The sequence below is a fragment of the Chamaea fasciata genome, unplaced genomic scaffold (assembly GCF_029207755.1).
Source record: "Chamaea fasciata isolate MVZ Bird 193981 ecotype frontalis unplaced genomic scaffold, bChaFas1.0.hap1 SCAF_6, whole genome shotgun sequence".
Lineage (NCBI taxonomy): Eukaryota > Metazoa > Chordata > Aves > Passeriformes > Sylviidae > Chamaea > Chamaea fasciata.
In genome coordinates this window covers 38,095,527-38,110,205 of record NW_027094091.1, presented here as the reverse complement: position 1 = coordinate 38,110,205, position 14,679 = coordinate 38,095,527, and the positions used below count along the sequence as shown (strand labels likewise).

The 14,679-nt window shown below is 39.8% G+C and overlaps 1 protein-coding gene across 1 annotated transcript in view; it reads right to left on the bottom strand.

The window, feature by feature from the left end:
- SPOCK3 (SPARC (osteonectin), cwcv and kazal like domains proteoglycan 3) overlaps positions 1-14,112 on the bottom strand; it is a 164,947-nt gene extending 150,835 nt beyond the window's left edge. Inside the window, exons 1-2 of the mRNA XM_066186018.1 lie at positions 14,032-14,112; positions 13,699-13,872 (exon numbers count right to left, since the gene is read on the bottom strand). Coding sequence (XP_066042115.1) covers positions 13,699-13,872 — 174 coding nt within the window. The 5' untranslated portion in view covers positions 14,032-14,112. The remainder of the gene's footprint in view (positions 1-13,698; positions 13,873-14,031) is intronic.
- Positions 14,113-14,679: the final 567 nt, after the last annotated feature.

The following is a 14,679-nucleotide window of genomic DNA, read 5'->3' as shown; positions in this document are numbered from 1 at the left end:
GTATTTTGAAAAGCAATAAGGCATTATCTATGAGTCCCACACAAATTTCACAGAATATACACACAAATAAAACAGATTCTTTTTATAGATATTTAACTTCAGCAAGCACACTATTCACTCAAATCCTTCTTTAAGAAACTTAAAAGTTGCAGGAGGAAAGAAGGAAGACTTCCAGCCTCATACAGTCTACTTGTCAGAGAAGACAAAAATAGAGTGAGAAAAATTCTTCCAAATTCATGACTTAAGTGATAAGATTTGGAATTCTGATCTGAACTGACACTCAAGTTTTTTAGATAAGAAATTCTGTTTCTGACACAATGCAACTGCACCAGCCAGCTTTCTACTAACCTAGGTTCAGGGAGGGTGGGAAGTTTACATGCTTTGTTTAACTCTAGCCCCCAAGGATGGCTGGTGCTGTTGACCAGTTGGTTCAGTTTCAAAGTTTATAGTCTCATGCATTAAACTGTTTAAAACACGAGTGATCTTGATTTAGATCCAGGTGGGAAAAGAAGAAACTCTCTCTTCACTCATTTTTCCAGTTCTGCCATAACAAATACATAAAAATAAACTGGTGTGGAAAAGGTATAAAATCACTGGTCCTTGCCTGGTGACTCAAAGTAACACTAACACTTGAGATGTTTATGGGATGGACCAGGGACTTGAACCTGGTGTAAAGGCTGAGTAGAAAGGGACATTCATCGCTGTGACCAGTGTCAAAGAAATATCCACATGCATAAGGTATTTGCAAATCCCTACAGCTGATATAATGGCAATAAAATTTTGACTTTCATTTCATCCTAGCCTCATTTCTAATTTTCTGGTGAATGTCATAAAAGGAAAGTGACATAAAATATTTTGATTTTAGTGAAAATATTTAAAGATGAACAACCCATTGTGTTGTCTAGTCAAGGAGAGAAATAACAAATAGTTTAGCAGATTTCTGAATGAAGATGAGGAAAAAATACAAATGTCAGAAACACCTAATAACTAAGTAACTACTCAAGAAAATAAATCTGAGACAGGTATAACAGAACTCCACTTAAGACGAGCAAAATAAGCAGAATATACCATAATATGAACAGAAATTAAATACTTCAAAAAAATCAGTTATAACTACACAATGGTATATCTTACCTAAGCCTGGTTTTAACTAGTTCTACCTACATATTTTGTATCTTACTTGGGACATCTAAGAATTAACGATGCCAGATGATCAATCTACTTTAGCACCAGATGAAAGAAACAACTACTGTGTAAATCCATCCCAGTACTTTGTTTTGCTGTCAGCTCTGTAATTTCCCACAGAATTAAGCTGTGCAACAGATGCTTTAATACTTCTGACAAATAGGTTACTCAGCTTAAGTTTTAACAATATTATTATCTATATAAATGGCCTTTCTGATTCAGGATGAAAATCTTGCCTCAGAAATATTGTCTCGCTATGCACTGTACAGCTTTTTTAATGCTTGTCTGACTTTATTTATTTCTACTTCATAATTGTCACCCTCCAATTTATTTGACTTTCTGCACTGTTTTGCACAGTGCAACATGTGATTCAGCACAAGGGGAGAGCAGAATGATCATACAATTTGCAATTCACTGTAGGAGCAAGTCATGTAAAGGCAGCACAGATGCACCTACCTACAACTCCATGAAGCAATGCAGCAAATGAATCAGACACAGACTTTAAATACACAAACAGAAATCCTCAAAGATGAATTAACCAAAATGAAATACTTTGATTCAGGTCAGTGAAACTGAGATTGTTCTGTACCCACACCTCGCAAATGGCTGAAGAGGGGAAGCAGGGGGGAAGAGCTGCAGAATAACAACTTATTCCGGAAAGTAATTTATTGAAAGGGAAAATAAAACCCCACTCAAATACAGTTACTTACAAAATAAGGAAACAATGTTGTCATTGTACCACATAAGTTGCAACAAACTTGCAATTCTCTTACACCTAATAAAGCAAAAACAAAAATAAATTTGAAAAGCCCCCACACAATAATTTTGGTATTTACACTACTTTAGACCACTAGAGAGGTTTTAATAACGAAAAGGAGTTATTGGATGGATGACTTAGTTCGTTCTCCAGTTCAAGTTTGCTTTCTTTCAATTCTTCAAAGATGCAAAATACATCCAGAAGCCTGTTTTGTAGACTTAATGGTCAAATAACTATTTAAAATAAGCAGAACTGGCATAATTCCACCTCCAACAAACATCAGTGAACATATCCTCAGTGACCTCGATAAGACAAGACTCCCTGCAAACCAGGTCCAGACCCAGCCTAATACAACATCATCCCAGAGATGCCTGGAGAAAAGCAGACTCAGAGGTGACCATATCACTCTCAACTTCCTGAAAGGTCAGTTGGAGGTTGGTCTTTTTCTCCAGGCACCAACTGACAGAACAAGAGGACACAGCCTTAAGCTGCACCAAGGGAAATACAGGTTGGATATAAGGAAAAAGATTTTTTTTATTGAAAGGGTGATAAAATACTGGAATGGTCTTCCCGGGGAGGTGGTGGAGTCACCATCCCGGGATGTGTTTAAAAAAAGACTGGATGTGGCACTTGATGCCATGGTTTAGTTGAGATAGGGCATGAGACTTGATGATCTTGTAGATCTCTTCCAACCTAGTGAGTGATTCTGTGACTCTGAGAAACCCACAGTGAAGATTTGATAAAATGGAGAAAAGAAAACAATCCGAAACCTTCAAGCAGATATGTTTCACTCCCTGAAAAACTCCTTAAAGATACACTATTTGAACAACTTCCTTTAACAATTCAGACATCACAAGGTTGGCTGACTACACATCACTTTGCAATTATAATTAATTCAGCATTATGAAGCTTATTTTCTTTTTTCCCCTTAATTTTCCTTCAACCACTTCTCTCGATCAACACGAGACATAAAATAATACATCACAATGTCTTTTGTTTCATCCCTGTGCTTGATCACCCTTGGCAGGTTTTTTGGTCTAATGAGCAAGCTGTTTGGCTACAGCTACCTAAGTTAAAACAACTGAAAAATTCATGTGTCAAATCTGAAAATCCATCTACTTCATTTTCAAGCTTAAATTTGTTTTCTTATAAATGAATGATGTACACTGACATATTTTAATTTAGTTGTATAAATACTGTGAAAAATTTTACAGTTATAGAAATTTTACCTTCAACTAGTACTTTTTTCAGTAATTAAAAAAAGCATCTTTCTGCTATAACTTAGCAAGAGCAGGATCGGTGTATGTGGGAATTAAGCATGTACAAATTACTACTTTCATCTGCATTAGAATAAAAACCATAGATATCTGTAGAAGCAGCAGGACTAAATATATATTACTAACCAGATTAACTTCTTATTAATAATGTTCGACAGCAATTTACAATATTTTAGGGAAAAAAGACTTTTTAACATTCATGCTGTTGAACAGTCCAACTACACTCAAACTGGGCTGGAAAGCCACAGTCCAATTGTAAAACAATTGATGATCCTCTTACTTTCTGGCTAAAGGAATATCTGTTTGACAAGAAATTTCTTTTATATTAGCTAAACTATGTAAGATGCTATCACATTTGACAACCACTGTTAGAATCAAACATCAGCTTTGCTTCACAGAATAATTTCTCACATTTTCTTTAAGTATTATTTTTATAACTTCTTCCACCTTTCTTGGAGAAGCTAGAGTCCAAACAAACATTTCCTTTACAATCTCTACATGCTTGTAGCAATACTTGCCTTGTTCTTATGTGATATTTATAGGAATGTAAAAAAAGATGTAGTTCTTCCAGTCAGTGAGCTGAAACTATTGCAGATAACTGCCTCACAAATCTGAGATATGAATTCAGAACTATTATTTCAGTCTGCACAACCACAAACACTGTTAAACCCATGTAACCTTCAGTATATATCCAAAAATGATCTGCAATCAATGGGATATCAAATGGTAAGATAAAACTGCAGACACGGTGAGGCTGGACCTATAAATTACTTCTAATATTCCGTGAGGCATTTTGCTGCTCAGAATAAAGGATAGACAGTGCAAAATCACGTTACAGTTTTATTGATCTGAGGTACCAGTTAGCATAAGCATGTGTGTGCCCTCACATACACGTGGCCTCATTGACTTATTAAAAAAAAAAAAAAAAACACCAAAAAAAACAAACAAACAAACAAACAAAAAAAAAAAAAAAAAAAAAAAAAAAAAAAAACCACACACAGAACCAACACACAAGAGCTCAACTTTTCTATGTGCTGGACATCAAATACTCTCTAATATTAATACTTTAGAACCTTCTGAGAGAAAAATGTCATTGTCTTCCAACAAGTTATGTTACTCAAAAATGTCTTCAATTTACAGAAGCTGTGCTACAATCCAAATCTAGAAAACTTGGAGGAAAAAATGAATAATTTCATATGCCCAAAGAAACTATTATTTTTACATAGGAATGAAAAAAGGAAAGAGAGGAACTCTGTAAGCATTAAGCACACATAAAAAGCATGCAAAGAGAGAAGGGTATGGTAGCTTTAGCCTAAATCACAGTTCTACCACTGTGTAGAACCCAGTTTATAAATCCACATTCAGTTCTAGTGAAGAAGACTGAAATATTTTGAGATTTTATATGTCTGTAATATTCACTCTGCAGTACAAATCTACAGAGTTAATTCTACTTCTGCATATCCCTCCCTCTCCATCTTTATAAGACTACACCCGCAGATCTCAGAGAGAAATCTCATGATTCATAATCATGTTACACTTAACTTGGCTAAGATGTTACTTACAGTAACTACAAGGCAGTTTTGGTCATATATTCCTGCATGCTTTGAGAGGATATTTTATTTTGAGGAGCCCATGAATATCAGTGGATATCACAGGTGGAACCAACTGCCTCTTTTTCTAACACAGTTGAGTCTTTTTCTTAATAGTGTAAAGAAAATCTGTCCACTCATGCCCCAAGTACCAGAGTTCATCAAAACAGGACCTTGTAACTGCCTGCCAAGAAGTCCTGACTAAAGTTAAATATATACACACCTGTAAAAATATGCACAGGGATGAAAAATTGAACAGTAACAGTTTAGGAGAGAAATCCTAGATTGAGTAAGGAAAATAGTTATGCACTTAGTGTGCTTTAATCCAGCTCACATATGAAATATCGTGCACTATTTGCAACACAGTGAGCAATCTGACAACCCTTTACTGGCTTTGTTAAAAGGAGCTGTTCACATTCATATTTTTTGTTCCTGGATGTTGGAAACAAGACTGCCTACGTATTTCTTAATATGCTTAAAGACTTGAACACCAGATTTAAAACAACAAGTATGTATCCTGGTGATTACCCTAATGAAAATTTGTAAGCCATTTCTCTACCTTCCTTAAGATTTGAATTGGCTCGCATTCTAACATCAATTGTGATTTTTCACATAAAAGCAGCTGGCTTTTATTGACAACACACACAAGAAAATTCTATGAAGATGGCAGAACAGAAATCCTTTTAAATAGCAAATTAGCCTAAGAAAAATCAAGCACTATTCCAGTTGTTTCATATTTGGGCCAAGGAAGGAAACACTTCCAGATCAGACCATCATTAATTTAAATGGTATTCTTCCTTATTCTTCTGCAAAACAGCATAAATCTGTTGCCTAGATCATCTGGGATTATTGCAGATAATTAATTCCCTCACAGTGCAGGCCTTAGAGAGCAAACCTTAATCTCTGCCAGTAGCACATAAAGATTTCTGAAACCCGAGATGCTTTTGCCAAAGTAGAATTTTTGGATGTAATATAATCTCTCAGGATATAAGTAAATAAGCCACTATACACAGGCAAGCATGTTGTCAAATCCAGTGATCTACTCTGGTCCTAAACTTTATAAATACAGAGTTCTCAAAGCTTGATCTAGACTTTCTAAATCTGACCAAAGTGGTTAACTCACTCTGTTGCAAAAGGCTGGAAGGCCACTTTCTACAATGGATTCTGGTCACGGGTCCTTTACCTACTAATCAATTGTTTTCACTTCTAAGAATCACTGCTTGGGTTTTCTCCCAAAGTGATGTCCCGGTCACCAACACAAGCCCTCCCAAATCCTCAAACACGTATGCATCATTAAATATAGATTCCCACACTCTTCATATTAATAACTTCCCTCTATTTTATTGAGCAGCTGGTAAAATCAGATCATTTTTCACATGCAGTATCATGTAAGAAGGAGTAAGTTCTGTACTTCTCACTGCTATGCTACGAAGATTTAACAACTGAAATGAATTTCATCATCAAGAGCAAGCTCAAAAATGTCAAAGGAGTTTGTTTTCAGCTGCATGTAAATCCCAGTGTAAGTGCACTGACTACATAAAATTGTTTGATGACTTGCAGACTTTTAGAGAGATAACGAACAAGCTGGAAACTGACAGTCTCTTCTGAGTCAGTGATTATGTATCACATGAGAAAAAAAAGAATTAGTTCATAAGAATTTTCGGCAGCAAAATGTCAAGCACTGTATAGTCTGTAATAACAAGTATTAAGATAATACTTTCTGGAACGGGTATAACACCAAAAAGTTTGAATGATTTCAATCTTTTAAACCCATTCTCTTATTGTGTTCTGTTAAAGCAGCCACTTGCAAAGATAGTAACAGACCAGTGAAATCACATCTTCATTGTAATGTGAAAGCTTTGTCTATAATATGGGTTATAATTTCATTCTATCTCTCCTTGTGTCCTGTCCAAGGCTGCCACCTTAAACTGCACCATCTTTTCAAACAACATCAATAATTCCTACATAATTTTCCCTATTGCCATCTATCAGTGTGAAATGGGAAAGTAGAAGTGAAAAACCATTAAAAAAAAATCAAATACCTAAAGATTGTTCACTGATATATATATATATATATATATATATATATAGATATAGATATAGATATATATATCTCTGATATAACTAGCCACTAAATTTTCTCTTTCAGAAATCAAATTTCAAGAAATATGAAAATTACAAAAGCTTTAAATACAATCTCCTATGCTGGCATTTACTAGCACTGCCTCCATAGTATTTGTTTCTAAAGCAAACAGGCAAGATTTTTAGCATTAAGCATAGTTGGACTTACAGATACAGAAAAAGAAGCGCTCTGTGGTTACCAAGACATTAAAATAGGTCAAGTTAAGACAAATAGGATAATAGAAAACCAACAAGCAACAAACAACGATAGGAGAAACACCACTCCAAAATCAATATCAAAAATTCTAAAAAGGCCTACATTAGAAACATTAACACAAAACAAAACTACAGCTATTTTACTAAAGTGCTTTTTCAATACTGATAGAAAAGTGATAGAAATAACCTTGGCTAGAATAAAAGTTGCCTTATGCTTGAATACATGGGAGTCGCTCTAAAGCTAGATTCCCAAAGACTTAACCAGCTGCTGAAAGATTTTTTTATTTCCTTCAGCATACCTTGTGTCGAAGGGAGGGGGTTGCAGGAACAACGTGGACACACCAGGGGTCACGACAACACGGACATGACACAGAAACAACACACAACTGCTTCAACTCAGTCCAAGGAGTCACACTCAGAAACTGCCCAACACTTGCAAACATACTAATCCAAGGTATTATTTCTCTTTTCTGCAGATAGTTACATCACATACTTCTATTATGAATTAACAGAAACAGAGGAGATAGAAAGAAAGAGAAATTGGCATCAGTCTAAAAATATTCTAATTCTGCTCAATCCACTGTTTTCTACATTCTGCCACCCCTTACAAAACCTCTTAGGCATCTTTCCCTTCTGATTGTAAAGCCAAGAGAGCCTATGCAGTTTCTGTTACTGTTACCATCTATTTGTGTATTACAAAGCTATTTATACTACACTATAATAAGCACAGATGGCTAGAGTCAATTCCAATAAGATTTAATGGAAAGACAAGAGAAGACTGGGTATCCATAGCCACTAAATAACCTACAGCATATAAAATAAAGATGATTCTTCAGAGAAAGGAGATAAAGATCAGATGAAACAATGTTATCAGCTTTACTTTAGATTATGAGGGCAATCTAAGGAAAAGCACATTACCATTTACTTAACTTTTAAATGCTAGCTACATAAAGAGCTTCCAAGTTAATGCCTTCCAAGAGATATTTAAGAGTTCAGTGTTAACAATAGTTTGAGATTAGTAGACTCTGCCTTTTCAGACAAAAAAGCATTTGGCACTAGAAACAGGCAGCAGAAACAGACCATAGGAAACGTAATCATGTGAAAGACAAAAGGAATCTATACTTGAGAATGAATAAAGAGCATATATAAAAATTAGATGCCTTTGTCTACAATACAGAAGAAAGGAAAAATTAAGATTTCTATTACTCTTCCCCATTATAATGTTACATCCAATTTAGAAGTTATGAACAATTCATTAATTGCTTTAATTTCCTTAATTAATTAAAAGTAATAGAAATTCCTAACACTTTCCCGTATTTTATAGTTTAAAAAAAGAGTATTCAGGTCCTTATTAGTTCAATTTCGAAGGCAGTAATTACAGATGAAGAAACTAAATACTTATTCTTTTCTGTCAGACCTCCCAGGCTTCACCATATTAACAAAACTCAGATCATACAAAGCAAGTCATGGGAAAAAAAGTAACTGATACTACTTAAGAAGTGCCTGTAAGTTTCAGCTAACTGAAACGTGAATGGCACGTGGGAAAGATTCAAAGCCCTATTTGCAAATATTGTGCACTATCTGCAACACAGTGAGCAAACATTTGCAAAAGTAACTTTGCATTATTACAAGACCTTGATTTAACTTAGGCTTAAGGCAACATAAAGAAGCAGAAGCTCATCTTTCATGTTTAGCAATTCCATTTTCTCCTGATGTCATGATCAGGATATATTTATGTCATAAAAGAGCTGCTGTACCCAATAATAAGTTTTTTTTACCCTGAACCATAAAAAGTACTGGAGAAATAAGACCACCAAACCTTTTCTCACAGCTGAAGAGTTAACATGAGAGAAAAGACAATGAATGCTGCACTATCCAATCCTAAATACAGAGTTCCTCTGAACTACATTTAGAATCCTCCATAAATTAGGAGGGCTTCTTGTCCATTGCAAAAGTCTTGTTGAACAGAACTCTTCCTCCTCCTCAAGTAAAGGTACTGGTACTCCATTCCGGAAGCATGAAAACCTTCTGAGTACTTACAAGGTAATCCCACAATGAAGTGCAAAGAACTTGTGATGAATTCCTTTTAAAAGGGCCTTGGCTTGCTCAGTTGTACAAAGACGTAGTTGTGATCCACAGCTGGACGGAGAAGTTCTGCTCAGTAATGCAACAGTTGGCATGGAGCTTAATTGAGGGGCAGTGTTCGTTTTTGAGAAGCCTTAAACCTTCAAAACAGACAAGGGAATAACTAATGCTGGCTATTACTGAATTGGTATGGAGACCTAATATTCGATTTATCTCCTTTCCAAACACTGAGGTTTAGTTTTCACTAATGCTGATAAAACATACTCTTTAAATACTCCCCTGGAAAGCCAACACAAGCTGCCCAAACTTGTAGAAGGCATTCCATTTGATGGTCAGTGTGAGAACACACCTTGGCAAAGCAGAGTAAAAAGGAGTACTTCCAATGCAAACTTCCTCTTCATAGATGATTGGCTTTATGGTCTGTTCAATTGTCTTCTACCTTCTTTACCCCTGACAACTGTATTAACATGGTGGGAAGATAGTTAATACCGCAGTATGATGCAGCTAGGTACAATGATAACCAGCCCTACTATTTCACAGCAATACTATGACACAGCTGAGTTGTGGAGCTCCTTTATCAACTTAAATTTGAAAATACAGCAATCACTTAAATTATGATCTCTGAAAAGAAAAAGTATATATCACTAAGCAAGTTAGAACTCAAAAATCTCTCTCCCAGCAGCAAGTAAAATTCGCCATATAAAATACAGTCTTTTTAATGAACACAAAAGCACAAGACACTACAAATATCAATTACTAAAATGAGCTACTCTATAGAATCTTGCTTCATTGTATTTTAAAGAAATTAAAATTAAAATTTCTGAAAAGAAGGTCTGAAAGTTTTTCAGATAGTGATACGACAGACAACTATGATTGTATGTAATTTTGTCCAACTGACTGTAAAGATAATATTAAGAGACAAAATGATTTTAAATGACAAAGTCACTGTGTTTTGCTCTAGGATTAAAAACGCCACCGCTATTTGGAAAATAATCAGAAAGAGGAAAAAAAATCCGATATTCCAATAGTCTGTTTTACTCCACAGATTTACAGCATTATGAGCAATGAAGGTTGGCCAGATAAGATTTAGGATGTTCAAAGTAGGAGAGTATAAATGTAATACCATTTCTCGATCACATTTTTCAAAAAGAATAACCCTTATTTCAGACAAACTGCAGTATTTGTATATACATTTATCAAATGTCTAGAGGTATCATCATAGATAAAACCATAACTACAAAGCATTATCAATACAGCAAAATATGAATGAAGAAGATACCCCTAACAGTATCTACTGAAAAGCCTCAGTTCCCAAGCCTGAAATAAACAGAGGATACATTCCCATGGGCTAGAACCCCCCAGCATCGTGACACCACTGGCTGCTAAAGCAGCCTAACCAGGCAGCTTGGAAAACCTTAATAAACACATCAACCCTGAGACTTGTTTTAGTGACAGATGTGAATAGTTGCAGCTAGTCAGAAACTGGACTGCAGCAGCGCTAAGACAGGGTTAAAAACTCTTCCTCCCCCACACTTCAGGCAAAAAATAAACATACCCTCATAAAGAACCCAAAATGTTTGACTTGCCCATACAACTTAAGAGAGTTGATACTTGACATATCCCATCTCCCCCATCTTTAAGATGGAAAGTCCCCATTTAAAAACAAGGCCATTCTCAATTTTTGCACATGAAAAAGTGGGAAGGTAGGTAGCCTCTAACACACACCTAGTTTCCCACTGTTACATGCGAAGGCACAGTTCTTGCCCAGACCTATTGCGCATTAGTATTTTCAATAGATTTGTCAGAATGATCAAGACCTTTCAAAAGAATTGAAGAGTCAGTTACAGTTCTGCCCGCACAAAGTACTGAAAAGATCTTAGCTAATAATCTCACATTAACAACACTTACTGACAAAACAGACATTTTAGAGGATGTTAAGAGAGCTAGGTTTAAGGGCTGGCTTGGTTTTTGGTTTTTTATAAATAAAGCAGTATATCCTGGTTTATCAGGTTCAGTAAGGGCTCGCTTTCTGAATGACTCCGTTCTTTCTCACTGTGATCTAAAACTCCTAAGAAACTGAGCCAATGAGCCAGAAGTCAGGGTCATTATCTTCCACATTAATCAGTCCTGTCAGTTAAGTCTTAAGTTAAGCCTTTAAATACTTCTTTTCACACCAGAATTCCATCTCACCATTACATCTGTAGGGTATTTAAAGCCTGCAATAAATATCCTACTCTGACCAGAGAATCAAATTATAAACACAGGCCTTGCATACCTTGATTTTACCTCTGCAAAAAACAGTTACCCCTACATATGTTTCAAATGCTGCCATCCTGTTCCTTAAGAGGAGGCCACATCTGAATCAATAATCACATGGCTAATTACGATTTCAAAACCAACAAATTACAGTCACACAAGTAAATTTATTAATTATACAAAAATGCAGGATGGTAAATCTCCTCCACCATGTTATATTTAAGTATGATTATTGATAAGTGTTCTTCAAGATATTTTTCTAATGTTCTTGCACAGGTAGGTTAAAATAATTTGGGGGGGGGGAGGGGGGTTGGTTTACAGTTATGTTATAAATTACTGAAAACTACCCATGCTTTAAAAGGAGAGCCTTGTATAATTAAATAAATATTCCAGACTGGGTACCACTCAATAGGACATAAACATTCTGCACAAGAAATGAAAGCATACTCTTCACTGAAGCACCAGCCTTATAAAACTTACACAGAGTAAAAATAAGACAGCATATTTGCAAATTGCCTCTGAAGAATCAGTATGCAGTACTTCCTCAAAGCAGTCACTCTTAAAACCCTTGGGGACACCTACTTGTCACAGAATAAATTATCTGGCTAATATCCAATATTACAGTACATGTCAGTGGGCACCCAGGAGACGAGCATTAGAGAGCACTTAGCTTCCTCAGCCTTGCAGGTTAGTCCTTACATAAATGACTTTGCCCAATTACAAAACATAACTGATGTACGTATTTTGGAGTTTTCTAGCAGCAGCCTTTAATCCTAGAACGTTTCTACAGCACCAAATTTTAGCTCGGTTTTTGTTTTGTTTTTTTTTTTTTTTTTCCTAAATCACAGGTCCCAATGCACAGCATGCTGAACAGGTATTTTTCACATGAACCTAAGCTCTCGTTTTTGTTTGCATGGAATATTTTAAAAAAATCTCACTACTGATTGGAAGCACTCTCAAACACCAGAATTGTGCTGTTTAATAAAAACTATTGGGAAAATAAGTTCTCCCACAACTCTAATAGTTCCTTCCTAGTTGGTTAAGATAAATAGCCAAGTTTGCATCCCACATGCAACAGAGACATAAAGCTAAAAATTACATGCATCACAAGACACTCCAGGTTTCAGAAAAATAAGAGACTTCTTGGAGACATTTACTTCAGTTTGCTACAGCAAACCGCAGTCGCCAGCAGGCTGTAGAACAAGAAGAAACCTGTTGCCTCTTAAGTTGCAAACCAAATCAATGTTTTAACCAAATCTAAGAAATCCAGTAGGTTAAACAGTAAAGAAAACAGAAAATTATTTTGCATGGTTGGAATTCGGGTTTTTAAGTGACACCAAAGGAAGCAGGACACTGGATGATCAAAGAAAATCATTTCCAATGAAAGAGATGTGAACAGCTTTTGAAAATAGATTATGTTTCTTTGACACAACTTGCAGCAAACAGAGCCCGAACTAGGCGCACCGGGGAAGCACGCTGAGGACACAGCCACCTTACAGCGGCAGGTTTCGTAACTGATGAGATTCGGGTCAGGCTGGGGCTGTGCACCCGGGCTCCGAGCACGGCGCTCCGGACACCGCGCACCGCCGCGCTGCAGCCCCGCACCCTGACACCGCAACCCCCGGCCCTGAGCGCTGCCCCTTCTCCCTCGCCCTCCCTGCCGGCACTTCTGACAGGGCACGGCGAGACGCGGCGGTGCAGCCCGGCGCCGCTGCCAGGTGCCCGGGGAGGGAAGGCGTTCTGTCCCGGGCGGCACTGGCGGAGCGGTGGCGGGGCGAGCCTCGGCCCGGCCCCGCGCTCCCACCGCATCCCTTCCCGCAGCGGGGCGGGAAACGGGAGAAGGGAGGACAAACGCGGCTCTCCCCCTCCGCCGCCTGGCGCCCCGCAGGGCGGGAAGCGGCTCCCGCGGCCCGGCCCGCTGGGCCCCGAAGGTGCGGACTGGGCGCCCCGCACGGCCCGGGGCACGCCGGGCGGTCCCGGCCGCTCCGCGGCGGCAGCAGCGCACCAAGAACTGCCCGGCGGGACTCATATCTCGCTCGCCGAGGTGCCGCAGGCGATTAATTAAGAATTAAAATTCCGGGAGAAGGGGGAAAGTTGAGGCTGTACCCCAGTCCCCGCTCCCCAAGGGATGCCCTACACCCTGCAGGAACGGAACCAGCGGGAGCGGGCTGGGCGCGGCTGCCGGCTGGCAGGGTGGAAGGGCTGAACTTACGTCTCGGAATTTGTTCCACTGCCCGACCTCCTTGTCGTACTGAGAGATGGTCGTGAGCCATTGTTTATCGTCCAGAAAATTGCCGCTGTCCGGTCTGCCCCCGGCCGCCGCCGCCGCCGGGCTGCACCAGGCTGCTACACACACGCACACCAAAGCTGCCGCCGCCGCGAGCATCTGGGCGAGAGGAGACACGGGCAGGGGGGTTACCCACAGCGGAGCCGAACCGCGGCCGGGGGCTGCCTGTGGGGCACGGGACAGCCGCCCGCGGCGGGCCCCCTCGCCCACCTGAAAGCGGCGGGGGGAAGGGGAAGGGGAGGCTGCCCAGCCCGTCACCTTGCTGCGAGCCCCGCACCCGCGCTCCTCGCCGCGGCCGGAAAGGCGGCCCCGCGCCCGCTCCCTCCCCGCACGCGCCGCCGTCTGCGGCCGCCCGTCCGTCCGCCCCGCTCCCGCGCCGCGCGCGCCGCCCGCCCCTCGCCCCGCCCCCGCTCCGCGCCGCGCCGCGCGCCGCACCGGGAGAGGCGCGCTCCCGCCCGGAGCTGGGCACCCCGCGCCGCCGGGAACCGCGCGGGCCCAGTGCACCGGCACGCTCCCGAGCACCGGCACACCCCCGCCGAGCCCCGCCCGGCCCCGCGGCAGCCGCGCGGGGCCGCCGCCTCCTCCAGGTGAGGGGGAGATGCCGCTGGAACTTCGCTACAGCTGCCTTGGCACCTCGCACCCCGAGTTAGATCGGCGAAAACCCCTAGGCGGACGTGATCCTTCAAAACTCACAGTCATGTCAAAATAGAACTTCCCGCGCCTTCGGGGCAAGGAGAGACACAAGCTTGCGGTTCGCCTCTGAGTGCTGATGGAGGCACTTCGTGATACTGCCTGCCCGTGTTATCCCTTTTGAAAGGGTCGTGCACTCTTCCCTTTCTTTCTGGTTTTTGTCTCTTAAACAGCAACAGTATGTTAACTCAAAGTCTTCAATGACATCTGGTTGCT